At 40.0% G+C, this 13,389-nt stretch overlaps 1 protein-coding gene across 1 annotated transcript in view; it reads right to left on the bottom strand.

Moving 5' to 3' along the window:
* The window catches only part of LRBA (LPS responsive beige-like anchor protein), a 564,845-nt gene that overhangs the window by 452,009 nt on the left and 99,447 nt on the right, over nucleotides 1–13,389 (bottom strand). The window contains exons 20-21 of the mRNA XM_054717692.1: nucleotides 13,246–13,369; nucleotides 12,751–12,943 (exon numbers count right to left, since the gene is read on the bottom strand). Coding sequence (XP_054573667.1) covers nucleotides 12,751–12,943; nucleotides 13,246–13,369 — 317 coding nt within the window. The remainder of the gene's footprint in view (nucleotides 1–12,750; nucleotides 12,944–13,245; nucleotides 13,370–13,389) is intronic.

The raw sequence follows: 13,389 nt of genomic DNA, 5'->3' as shown, positions 1-13,389 counted from the left end.
GAAGAAATAAAGGAAATGAGAAAAGAAACAAATAACTCTTTTGCCTGTCCCTCTATCCTCCAGGTACTGAGTAAGGCACTGTACACTCATCATTCTCATTTCCATTTTTCTGATAAATGAATTAAGCATCAGATAAGTTTGATAATGTGCCTAAGATCTTCCACAGGAAGTTAAATCCAGAATTGCCTGAGCCCAAAGTTTTTTCCACTACAACATGACAACTGCCTAAAAATAAGAGTCATGGGCACACAGTTTTCTAGTAGTGTTCTAGAATAGGTGTCTGCAAATTACAGCACCCACACTAACTCCAGCTACAGCCTGTTGTTCTAAATAAAGCTTCATTAAAACAAAAATAAATGTAAAAAATTCATGTAAGAAATATATCATTAAATGAAACTATTATAAAATATAAGTATGATAATTTTTGTAAGAAAAGAATTATATGTATGTATATATTTATGCATATAACAGAAGATGAAAAGTTTTACACCAAAATGGTAATACTAAGTCAAACACAAGTGAGTCAATAATGGGTGATTCTTGGTTTCTGTGTGTATACATCAGTACTAGGTTCCAAATTTCCTACAATGAGCACATATTATTTTTAAAAGTATAAAATAATAATAAATACTATTTGGTTAAAAAAAATAAAGTCAAAGAACACTTTAGCAATTAAGTATAAAATGGTGACAATTCATGAAATATGGAAATTTTTATAACTCTTAAATTTATTTAAAAAATATGAAGCTTTTAATTTCACTATATAGCCACCATAAACTCACTCATATAAACACGTGCATATTTATATATACCAGTTTATAGCTTGTGATTTTTTAACACATTAAGCGCCCAGTCAGTCACTGGTGACCGACACTATACTTTCCATCTGGAAGACAAAACAGGCTGGGCACGTAACGTGTTAAAAAATACTTTTAAGGAAACACGTAGAAAATTCTAACAAACTGATTTCCACCTGCTTTTTTATCCAACCTAAACTGTATTTTCTTCTGATATAAAATGACTGACATTTGTTTAAGCCATCATTGTTAACCACAAGTAAAATCTTAAGATATTTCCAATATAATCCAAAATAATGAAATACTTTACCCAAACTAGTCATATGGGGGAAAACATAAGTCATATTGTATTTTTAATTCAAGTATAAATTAACTTTTAGTTGATGATTATTTCAAGTCATAGGGCCATTCTAACCTTATGGCAATATAGGTATCTACAGTTTTTAGCTTTATTTGTTTAGAAAAATAATTTTTGAACAGTTCTTCAAATTTGGAATATATTAAATTATTTTAAATTTTAATTCAAGAGTAGAAGCATGTTAGCAGACCAAGTGAAAATAGTATTATTTAATTACTCAACATCAATGTTCCATTTACCATTTAAAGCATAAAAAAATAAAAAAGATAAATACTGAAAACCTAAAGGACTCACAAGAAAATAATGGAAATAAAAGATTACTCTTAACAGGTACATATTTGAAACCTTTGGACCAAAGTAACCAACACAGTGCAGTTATACCAGAAGAGCCTATTACTGCTTATAAAACCTAGTCCAGCTGTCGGAGGAGAGGGATACAGTGACAAACAGCTTCCCTGCTACAAAGGTGGCAGGAAATCTATCAAAGTGGACAATAAAATTGCAATTGAGTTTCTTTGGCTTTTTATAGCAGCTGAATGAATCCTGTGTAACTCTGCAAAACCTATCCAATTCTGCAGCATTAGTTTACACACTAGTACTTTATCAAGAACCATGTTACAACTTGGAGATACTGAACTTTAAAATGGCTGGAAAAAGGAAAAATAAGCATTATTTCAGTATCATATGCATGAAAAGATTTTTAAAGCTTTGAATGAATACTTCCCAGATGGAAAAATTTGATTCCAGTAATTTTAGCAGAATTTTAACATCATGCAGCAAACTGCTCACCTAATTACTGAATCCCTTCAGCTCCATCCTAAACATCATTAAATATTGATTTGAAAACCTTAAAGTATAACTTGTCCATTTTATTTTAAAAATAGATGTCAAGATATTAAAATTCCAAAATAATTAACATAGTAATACTCAAGTAAATTACTGTGTATAAACCTTATGAAACAGAAAAGTGTTTGGTCAATAAAGGAAATTCAGCCCTAGCTGGTTTTGCTCGGTGGATAGAGCATCGGCCTGCTGACTGAAGGGTCCCAGGTTCGATTCCAGTCAAGGGCACGTACCTCGGTTGCAGGCTCCTCCCTGGCCTGGGCCCTCATCAGGGCGCATGCAAAAGGCAACCAATCGATGTGTTTCTCTCACATCAAAGTTTCTCTCTGTCTCCCCCCACTTTCTTCCACTCTCTTTAAAATGAATGAAAAAATATCCTCGGGTGAGAATTCAAAAAAAATAAAGGAAATTCACACAAAGAAATAACACTAAAGGACATTTATTAAACATTAAAATTAAAGATGAAAAACATAAGAATCAACTCGTAACTTTAAATTATTCTTACCCCCCACATGGAATTAAGTAAAGCTTTAGCATTTATTTTTAAAGTATATTTTAACAGCAAAAAGTGCACATATAAAATTACTCAATTAATTTAATCAGAACTTATTCCCCTTTATAACTAATTCTAAAACTTGAGTCAAAGACAGGCTCTTGGCCCAACGAAGGCAAAAGAGACCTCTCCATAAAGCAACTATATTTTCTTTGCAGTTTTTTGTTTTGTTAATTCTCACCCAAGGATATTATTTTCCATTGATTTTTTAGAGAGAGTGGGAAGGGAGGGAGGGAGGGAGGGAGGAGAGGAGAGAGAGAGAGAGAGAGAGAGAGAGAGAGAGAGAGAGAGAGAGAGAGAGAGAGAGAGAAACAACCATGTGCGAGAGACACAGCCTATAACCGAGGTACATGCTCTTGACCAGAATCAAACCTGCATCCATTCAGTCTGCGGGCTGACATTCTATCTTCTGAGCCAAACCAACTATGGCTGCAAAGTTTTTAAGATCTGTTTAAAGCCATATGTCACTGGAGTACAGAAAAATATAACCTGATTAATCAAAACTATATAGATAGCACACAAAATATAAAGCCTACTTTAGTTTGTTGTGTCTTAAAAATACTGATTTCAAATAATACATAAAACACAGTTCATATTTCTTCTTTTAACAGTCTCTGCACCATAACATATGCTCCTAGAAAGATAAAAAAAGGTTTACTTTACTTTTTTTAATGCAACATGGGATCTTTACTAGGGTCCACATTTAATTTACATAGTATTCCTCTACTTTCCATAGCTCTAAAGAGTACATCACATTATGTTAGTAGCTTAGTATATAAAGGTGAGAAGCAGAGAATTTTATAACAGTTGGTAAAAATAATCCCCTGTACACAAGAGGGGTGTTTGTAATTTAGAGTGTATAACAAGGGCTTTTTGAAAAAAGCAGATTTCAGGGAACATCCCATGAAATTCAGATGGAAATTCTAAGGTGGGGTTCATAATAAAATGCACACCCCAAGTTTCTCTGATGAGGTGGTCCCCAAATCATCCTGTGTGTGACTGGACATGGGAACCTTAAAGATAGTTGCTGCAGCTGCTTCAGGGATCACTGGTGAGGGAAGACTGAGACACTTAGGCAAGAATGGGTGGCATGGTGCCACATGACAGTTGAACCAAACAGCGCCAAACAACGATGATGTAGTTCTTCCTTCTCCATCCCACAACAAATATGTAATGTACAACTGCCAAGTACTCAGCACTACGCACAATTCTATGAAGAAGTGTAAGACCTTTCCTATCCCTGCTAATGAGAGCTTACAATTAACAGCCAAAATAAGAAATCACTTTTAACCAACAATATATGTGAGAGGCATTACAGAATCATACATGATTAAATGCTAGTCTGCCTTTGCTTTATTACCCATTACTTCTCTTCTTCATGTACATTACACTCATTCCTTCCTGTTATCTCCCATATTATAAAGTAACTTCTTCCAGGGTAAGATCTGTTCCTGTCTCACCTTTCATAGTAATTAGGAGGTGCTCAAATAGAAGAAGATAGAAAAAACAAAAGGAAGAAGTAGAAAGGCAAAACAATGAAAGATAAAGGTAGACAGGGGAAGAAAGGAGACAGGCAACTGGAGTAAGACCTGACACAGAGTGACTAAGAATAAATAAGAGTCCACCAACTGTGTGACCAACCGAGAGATGGTGGGAGGAAGACAGCAGAGATAAAACCAACACAGATTCACTAAGGACAGAACAAACAGAGAAAAAGAGAAATACATTGTGGGGAGGCAGATGGCAGGAGGTATAGAATGGATGTAGGGATGCTGAAGGGGGAAATAGAGCAAGAGAAATAGAGGAATAGGAAAGAGGAAAATAGTGGCTCAATGAAGAAAAAAAGAACAAGCAAAGGAGAGAGCTGGCTAGGCAGTGATAGACAGTGGCCACGGTTAATGCCAATTGCCAAGGAAAGGGGTGTAGAAGATTGATTGGTTACAGGTTAAAGAGAGATGGGAGGGAGGAGAGGAGAGGGGATGAGGAAGAGAGAGGAAGGAAGAGCGGCAAGAAGGGCACTGGGAGGGAGGAAAGGAATGGAAAGGGAGGGTGAGAGAGACACTAAAAGAGGCAACAAGAGAAAATTAAGTGCTGTGAATTCATAGAGAATGACAGGGACAGAGTAGCAAAAATTGTCACAAAGAAGTGATTTAACATTCCAAGTCCTGAAAAATATAAAGGATTTGGGTAGGTACAAAGGAACACAAAGTATATGCCATAAATATTGAAAATAAAGATTTAACAAAGCATGATACACTTTAGAAAGACTAGAATCAACATATCCAGAGTGTAGATTCTGGTCAAGTGAAACAGTGGAAGATGAGGTAGGAAATACATTTTTTCAAGGGGAACAGTGAAATATCCTATCTAATAAAAGAGTAATATGCAAATTAACCATCACTCTGATACACCCACAAGCCACGCCCACCAGCCAATCAGGAGCGAGCAGGCAAATTAACTCAATAAAGATGGCTGCGGCCACGGAGTGAGCAGGAGGCTTGGGTTTCCCCAGCAATGGAGGAAGCCAAACTTTCCGCACACCCTGGCCGGCCCAGGCCCCCACTCAAGGCTACAAAGTTTCAATTATAGAAGATAAATAAATCCCAACAAAAATGGCAGCAGCCACAGAGCTGGAGAGAGCAGGAGGCTTGAGTTGCCCCCGGCGATGGAGGAAGCCAAGCTTCACCAGCTCTGGCCTGCCTTGGCCTCCACTCAAGGCTACAAAGTTTCAATTATAGAAGATAAATAAATCCCAACAAAAATGGTTGTGGCCACGGAGCAAGCAGGAGGCTTAGCTTCACTCAAGGCTACAAAGTTTCAATTATAGAAGATAAATAAATCCCAGATACCAGGGCCTCCACTTGGGTCGCCGGAGGGCATGGCCAGCCTGCAAACCACCACAGGCCCCTCACCCAGGCCGCCCCATGCCCCAAGGGAACCCCCACCCTGATCTGGGGACACCCTTCAGGGCAAACTAGCTAGCCCCTTCCCGTGCACCAGGCCTCTATCCTATCTAATAAAAGAGTAATATGCAAATTGACCATCACTCCAACACACAAGATGGCTGCCCCCATGTGGTCATAGATGGCTGCCCTCATGTGGACACAAGATGGCTGCCACTAGATGGCCAGCAGGGGAGGGCAGTTGGGAGGGACCAGGCCTGCAAGGGAAGGCAGTTGGGGGTGATAAAGCCTGCAGGGGAGGGCAGTTAGGGGTGACCAGGCTGGCAGAGGAGGGAAGTTGGGGGCGACTGGGCCTACAGGGAAGGGCAGTTGGGGGGGACCCAGGTCTGCAGGGGAGAGCAGTTGGGGGATACCAGGCCTGCAGGGGAGGGCAGTTAGGGGTGACCAGGCCTGCAGGGGAGGGCAGTTAGGGGCAAACAGGCTCACAGGGGAGCAGTTAGGCATCAATCAGGCTGGCAGCCAGAGGCAGTTAGGGGCAATCAGGAAGGCAGGCAGGCAAGCAGTTGGAAGCCAGCAGTCCTGGATTGTGAGAGAGATGTCTGACTGCCCGTTTAGGCCCGGGCAGTTGGACATCCCTCGAGGAGTCCCAGATTGGAGAGTGTGCAGGCTGGGCTGAGGGACACACCCACCCCCATGCACAAATTTCGTGCACCGGGCCTCTAGTCTATATATATAAAAGCCTAACATGCAAAGTGTCCCCTCAGGAGTTTGACCAGGAGACCGGGAGTTCGATTGCTCACTATTACATGCACTGACCACCAGGGGGCGGCGTGAAACAAAGGAAGCCCCTGGCCAGCAGCTGGGGAAGGGAGGCCTCAGCCAGTAGCCAGCAGCTGGTGAATGGAGGCCCCAGCCAGCAGCTGGCAGCCAAGGAAGGAAGGCCCCGGCCAGCAGTTGGAAGGCCTCCATCGGCCCCAATCGCCGGCCAGGCCTAGGGACCCTATCCATTTTCGTGCACTGGGCCTATAGTTAGAAATAATTTTGCAAAAAAACTTTATTTGCCTTTCTAAGGAGATTAGAACAAAGTATTTATGGAAATAACACTATATGCTATTCTTAGCTTCATAAATCTAGAGAAAAATAATACCTAATAACCATTAGAAATATCCAGAATAGAAGTGATCTGGTCATGTATGAAGAATTAGAAATCATTAAGAAAAACTTCAAAGTAGATAAAAGACAAAACCTTGGAAAAATAAGATGTCTAACATATCAAGGGTTAGAGAGTGGAACACTACTTACGACCCAGAAATTCTACTCCTACTTATATACCCCAGAGCAATGCTTTTTTCAAATTGAGAATAATTCAGTTGGCAGATCATGGAATCTCTTGCTGGGGTATCAGCAGCAATTTTAAATGAAAAAAGAAGAGAAAAGTAAGAGTGCATTACTGCACACCAAGATTTAATAAGGATAAATATTGTCTTATGAAACCTGTTTGACGTATATGGAGGGAGAATGGTGTGTATGTACAGGCATACCTGTCCACAATAAATGTCTTACTGTGAGCCACAGCAATAAAAAGTTTTAACATGACAACTCTATTAAAACCATTGCCTTTGAGCACCTGAGTTATTAATAGCATTGAAAATGAATGAACCAAAGCTATATTAACAATAAAAATTTTAAAAAACTTAAAAATAAAATCACAGAGAAGTCCATGCAGTATGTCATTTTCATGGAATATAAGAGGGAACATTATATATTATTTAGAAATAAATTTTTAGCTTTATAAAGACATGATACACACATAATTCAAAGTGGTAATTAGGTTTGGAGTGAGTAGGGGTGCGGGGGTTGAATAAGAGAACCACACAGCATGTCCTTATGTTGGGTAGTCACAATTCTTCCTTTATAACAATTCTTCCTTTGTAACACTTCATAGCAGCTATTTTCAACTGGTGTGCCACAAGAATTTTTAAAACATGCAATACCTGACTATTTAGTCAAGGGCACTGACCTCTTTTGCCTGAGAATGTCAAATAAAAAAATGACAACAAGCAACACAGTAAATCAAAAGTATACCTATTTTTTCATCACATAGACAAAAAATACATTCTTTGGTGTGCTGCCATGAGATGAAAAAGGTTGAAAATTGCTGCTTCATAGCATATAGGCTACACAAGTAATTTTGGGTGTGACTGAGTATTTTAAAAGGTGTATTTATATCAAACATGAACTGATTGGGGCATGAACTAATGTGCTGGCAGTAAGAAGGAGAACAAAAGGATGAATAACAGAAAAGATAGAGCTATAACAAAAGAAAACAGTCATTGAGCATTTAACTCTATTTTTGTGATTTCACTCATTAGCTCTTAACGTCAACTACACATATAGATATACATATAGATACAGATTGTTAAGAAAAGTTGAAAAACTTGCCTGAGTTTACACAACTGAAAATTACTGTAAATCAGAATTTAAACCCAGAAGTATCCTGTCTCCAAAGCCCATGTTATTCTCATTACTTACACAAATGAAATGGAAACTGGGTATAAATGTTTAGTCATAACTGCTCAAAAATTCAAAAGCAACTGAGAAATCTCCTAGTGGGCCTAGTCCACCCTTTATTTTGTAGACAGGGAAATTCAGAATCTAGGCTATTAGCCCTAAATACCCTGTGAGTGAAGCGTTCTGAAGCTCTTTGCTCTTAGGATCCTTTACACTCTTAAACAGTACTGAGGCCCCACAAAAACCTTTTATTTATACGGGGTATATCTATTACTACTTATCATATAGAAATTAAAACTAATAAGTATTATAAATTAAGAAATTTAAAAATACTTTATTAACAAAACCCATTACGTTAATAAAAATAACATTCTTAAATGACAATTTTTAAAATAAAATATTATTTCACATTTTTTGCCTATTTTTTTAATTACGACTTAATAGGAAACTATTGCATTCTACTATCTACTTTTGTATTCAATCTAATGTATATTACTTTGATTTAAGTATTAAAAAATCCACCCTCAAATAGATACGTAGTTATGAAAGGAGGGCCTCACATACTCCCTGAACAGGTCTCCTGGGCTCCCACAGTCTTCAGGAAGTATGCTAAGGATTACTGCTCTGAAGGTTATATTCCCCTAACTATCCTTCCTAAGGACTTGAACAAACTAGAGTGTATACAAAAGTACTGAATTAACATACACTATTTAGAAAATCTGAAAAATTGAATTTATTATACTGGCACTTCCCCAGAATTCCCCCAGATATATCTGAAATCCTATCGAAATGTATATGATGCTCAAACTCAACCCATTTTCCTCATGAGTGTATAAAGGGAAACAGTTCTAGCAGAAAATTCAGACTGCAGCAGCAGAAACCAGAATAGCTGGCCATCTGCACAAACTAAAGAAAGTCAGTTAGACAAGAGGTGGCAGTTTCTGTAAAGTGCCAAATAGTAAACATTTCAGGCTTGGGGACCATAGTGTCTGTTGCAAATACTTAACCTTTGTGGCATGAATGGCAGCCATTGAATATCTATATATATAAAAGCCTAAGCGACCAAACAACCAGTCACTATGATGTGCACTGACTACCAGGGGGCAGACACTCAATGCAGGAGCTGCCCCCTGGTGGTCAGTGCACTCCCACAATGGGAGCACCGCTCAGCTGACCAAGGGGCACCAGATGCAGGGCTCATGGCTGGCGAGTGCCTCTGTGGCAGCACAAGCCTCTCCTGATCAGGACTGACAGCGCGAGCCCGCGGCAGGTGCAGCAGGGCCAGGATGAGCAGGAGCAGCAGGCGGTGTTGGACTGCCGGTTTTGGCCCGATCCCTGCTGGCCAGTGGGGATCAGGCCAAAACCAGCAGTCTGATATACCCCAAGGGGTCCCACATTGCGAGAGGGTGCAGGCTAGGATGAGGGACCCCACCAGTGCACGAATCTGTGCACGAAGGGCTCTAGTATATATAAATGGGAGTGGCTGTGTTTCAATAAAACTTTATTTTCAGGACCAGGTCAGGCCAAATTTGGCTCTCAGGCTATGTTTGGCTAAACCCTGCCTTAGACTAAATTGATCAGTTCAAAATACAGTGACTAAAACAAAGCCATTACATGTGATTTACAAAATCACATTTTTTTCTTATTTAGCACTGCATTGTTCTCAAACATAAATTTGTAGGGTAATGTCTTCCAAACTAAGATATATTTGCAACAACTTATGATAGCAATGCACTATCGTCTCAATGAGAAGGAAAAGACAGAATGAAAAAAACTTAGGGATGTTCAAATAACTAAAACCTAAATATACACACACACACACACACACACACACACACACACACACACACACATATATTTAAGAACTGGCAATGTATTCCAATTCAATGTCAAAATATTCCAGAGTAATAACTATAATCCTATATAATAAAAGGTTAATATATGCAAATCAACCAAACGGCAGAATGACTGGTTGCAATGATGCGTACTGACCAACAGGGAGCAGACGTTCAATGCAGGAACTGGCCCCTGGTGGTCAGTGCACTCCCACAGGGAGTGCCGCTCAGCCAGAAGCCCTGAGCTAGGCTCACGGCTGGCTAGCACAGCGGCAGTGGCAGGAGCCTCTCCGCCTCCACGGCAGCACTAAGGATGTCCAACTGACAGTTTAGGCCCACTTCCCGCTGTGGCAGTGCGAGCCTCTCCCGATTGGGACTGACAGCACGAGCCCACAGCAGGAGCAACAGAGCTGGGATGAGCGGGAGCCGCAGGCAGGAGTGGGAATCAGGCCTAAGCCCTCAGTCAGACATCCCCTGAGGGCTCGGGGACTGTGAGAGGTCACAGGCCAGGCTGAGGGAACCCCCCCAAGTGCACGAATCTCATGCACCAGGCCTCTAGTAGTCAATAAAATAAAATACTTAAAGATGTACCAAATTTATCATTTCTCATCCTTCTACTCAATTTACAATATAAATAATTACATATTTATAATCCTTCTCAGTATAAAATTAAATAAAATACAAAAAATATAAACCATAAAAGAAATAAATTTTACTACATTATATGAAATGTAAAATTTCCTCACAAGACAAATGACATAATATTCCAGAAATGGATAAGCCACAACTTGCCAGAAAACATTCATAAACAATATAGCTAGTAAATGGTTATGACCAAGAATATATAAAGAACTCCCACAAACCAAAAAGAAAATGCAATTTAATATTATGGTGGTTATAGCATTTAAAATTCACCCACTTTGCAATTTTTTAAAACTCCAGCCATACCAAGTGATGAGGAAATGAGAACTTACTACTGTTGAGAATGTAAACTAATACACCACTGGGAAAGAATTTCAATTATCTTATAACTAGAGGCCCAGTGCACAAAATTCGTGCACAGGGACGGGGAGGTGTCCCTCAGCCCAGCCTGCACCCTCTCCAATCTGGGACCCCTTGAGGAATGTCCAACCACCCGGTGGGACCAGGTCTAAACGGGCAGTCGGACATCACTCTCACAATGCAGTACTGCTGGCTCCCAACCGCTCGCCTGCCTCTGCCTGATTGCCCCTAACCGCTTCTGCCTGCCAGCCTGATCACACCCTAACCACTCCCCTGCCAGCCTGATTGACGCCTAATTGCTCCCTAGCTGGCCTGATTGCCCCTAACTGCCCTCCCCTGCCAGTATGGTCACCTCTAACTGTCCTCCCCTGCAGCCTGGGTTGCCCCCAACTGCTCTCCCCTGCTGGCCTGGTCACCCCTAACTGCCCTCCCCTGCTGGCCTGGTCACCCCTAACTGCCCTCCCCTGCAAGCCTGCCCCCCCAACTGTCCTCCTCTGCAGGCCTGGTCCCCTGCAACTGCCCTCCCCTGCTGGCCTGGTCTCCCCGAACTCCCTCCTCTGCTGGCCCGGTACCCCTAACTGCCCTCCCTGCTGGCCTGATCGCCCACAACTGTCCTCCCCTGCAGGCCTTCCCCTCCCCCCCCCCCGCAACTGCCCTCCCCTGCAAGCCTGGTCCCCCCTAACTGTCCTCCACTGCAGGCCTGGTCCCCCCCAACTGCTCTCCCCTGCAGGCCTGCCCCCCCCCAACTGTCCTCCCCTGTTGACCTGGTATCCCCCAACTGCCCTCATCTGCTGGCCTGGTCACCCCCAACTGCCCTCCTCTGCTGGCCTGGTCATCCCTAACTGCCCACAACTGCCCTCCCCTGCAGGCCATTTTGTGGCGGCCATCTTGTGTCCCCATGGGGGCAGCCATCTTTTACCACATGGGGGCGACCATCTTGTGTCTTAGAGTGACGGTCGATTTACAGATTACTCTTTTATTATATAGGATGTTCAACATCTACTTCATAAAAGTCAGCAATTCCACATCTAGGAATATATAAACTTCCAAATATATATAAAATATGTAAAAAATGCTCATCAACTGTTAAATGGGTAAACTCGTACCTTGGAATACAATACAAGTGATAAAATTGACACCACTACACAAGTCAATATGAATGAATCTCAAACAATAAGTAAACACAGTAAGTTGAAGAAAAACGCACTTATATGATATCACTATGTTAAACATAAACATGAAAAAATTGAATTCTTTGTTGTTTAGAGTTATATATATGTTGTTAAACATAAGACAGAAATAATAAAAACACCAAATTCAGGTTAGTGGGGGAGATGGGAATCTAACAATGGTATACAAAAGCAAACGGGAAGGGAAACCCAATTTCATAAATAGCGATAGGTACATTATTCCTTATACCTTTTTGCATTCAGAATATTTCATTAAAATTTTTAAACAAATGTTATATATAACTAACTAACTTACAGTGGCTTAAGGTAAAAAAATATAAAATAAAATTCTTCCAAACCAATTTTTTAACTGGCTGAAACATGACCATAACGCAAACATTAGCCAGAGCTTTTCTGTTTACTCAACCACTTTACACAGAGCAATAACCTCACATCTTTGAATACACTACGCCACCTTGTGTTCAAAAGCTTCAAACCACTATAAAATTCAAAGTACCACATCAATACATTTACTGGAAAATATGCTGTTTCATGAGGTTTCACTTTATTAAGTTAAGCACACATAAAAATGACATTTGGGGAAAAAAACTTTTGTTTCTGAAGAAATTGTGAATACTTTATTTTTAGTTACTCCTTGTTTTTATTGTTCATTTCACTTTCAGGGGACAATCTGCCTTTTTTCCCTTGATTTTAAATGAGAAAAACTCAAAATTACAGACATTTAAAATGCTAAAATTGTCTTTCATAAAGAAACTTACCTTTGAGTGGGTAATTGATAAGGTGTCTACCCACACACGCCAGCCACCCCACTCATATTTGACTGCATGGTAAAGTAGGATTCTGAATATGGCATATACCATTTCTGTTATCTTTTGCTCATCAGAATTCTTAGGATTAAAGTAGCAGAGAGAAAGCATCCACTCTTGCCACACAGAACACTGTAGCAAGCTCCTGAAAATTAAAAGAGGATACTGAATTACTTAAAATAAATCATCTGAAAGAATTCTAAAAAGAAAAAATTCAGAATAAAATAAATAAAACACCCACCTTTATCTACATATTCAAAACAATTAAAGAATGTGGTACTGAAAGCTCAATTTAACTATATGGTATATTACTTATATGTCCTTAATGACAAAAGCATATGGAAAATTCATTTCACAGTGTTTTTCAAAGCAATTTTTCTTAGAACAAATGGGCTTATTCAAAGCTGGACTTGAAGACTGCAAATAAATACTTTCTTGTATGCTTACCTCCTATTTTCTCTACTGTTATTAAAAAGTTTAATCATGTCAGAAAGAAAAGCTCTGCGAACTTCCATGCTCTCTGAGCACTGAGGAGAATTTCGAAGGAGGGTTGCAATTATTTTTAGTATCTCTGTAAGACAATTCATAAAT

The sequence above is a fragment of the Eptesicus fuscus genome, chromosome 6 (genome assembly GCF_027574615.1).
Source record: "Eptesicus fuscus isolate TK198812 chromosome 6, DD_ASM_mEF_20220401, whole genome shotgun sequence".
Classification (NCBI taxonomy): domain Eukaryota; kingdom Metazoa; phylum Chordata; class Mammalia; order Chiroptera; family Vespertilionidae; genus Eptesicus; species Eptesicus fuscus.
The sequence above is the reverse complement of the archived record's forward strand: the minus strand, read 5'-3'. Positions and strand labels throughout refer to the sequence as shown.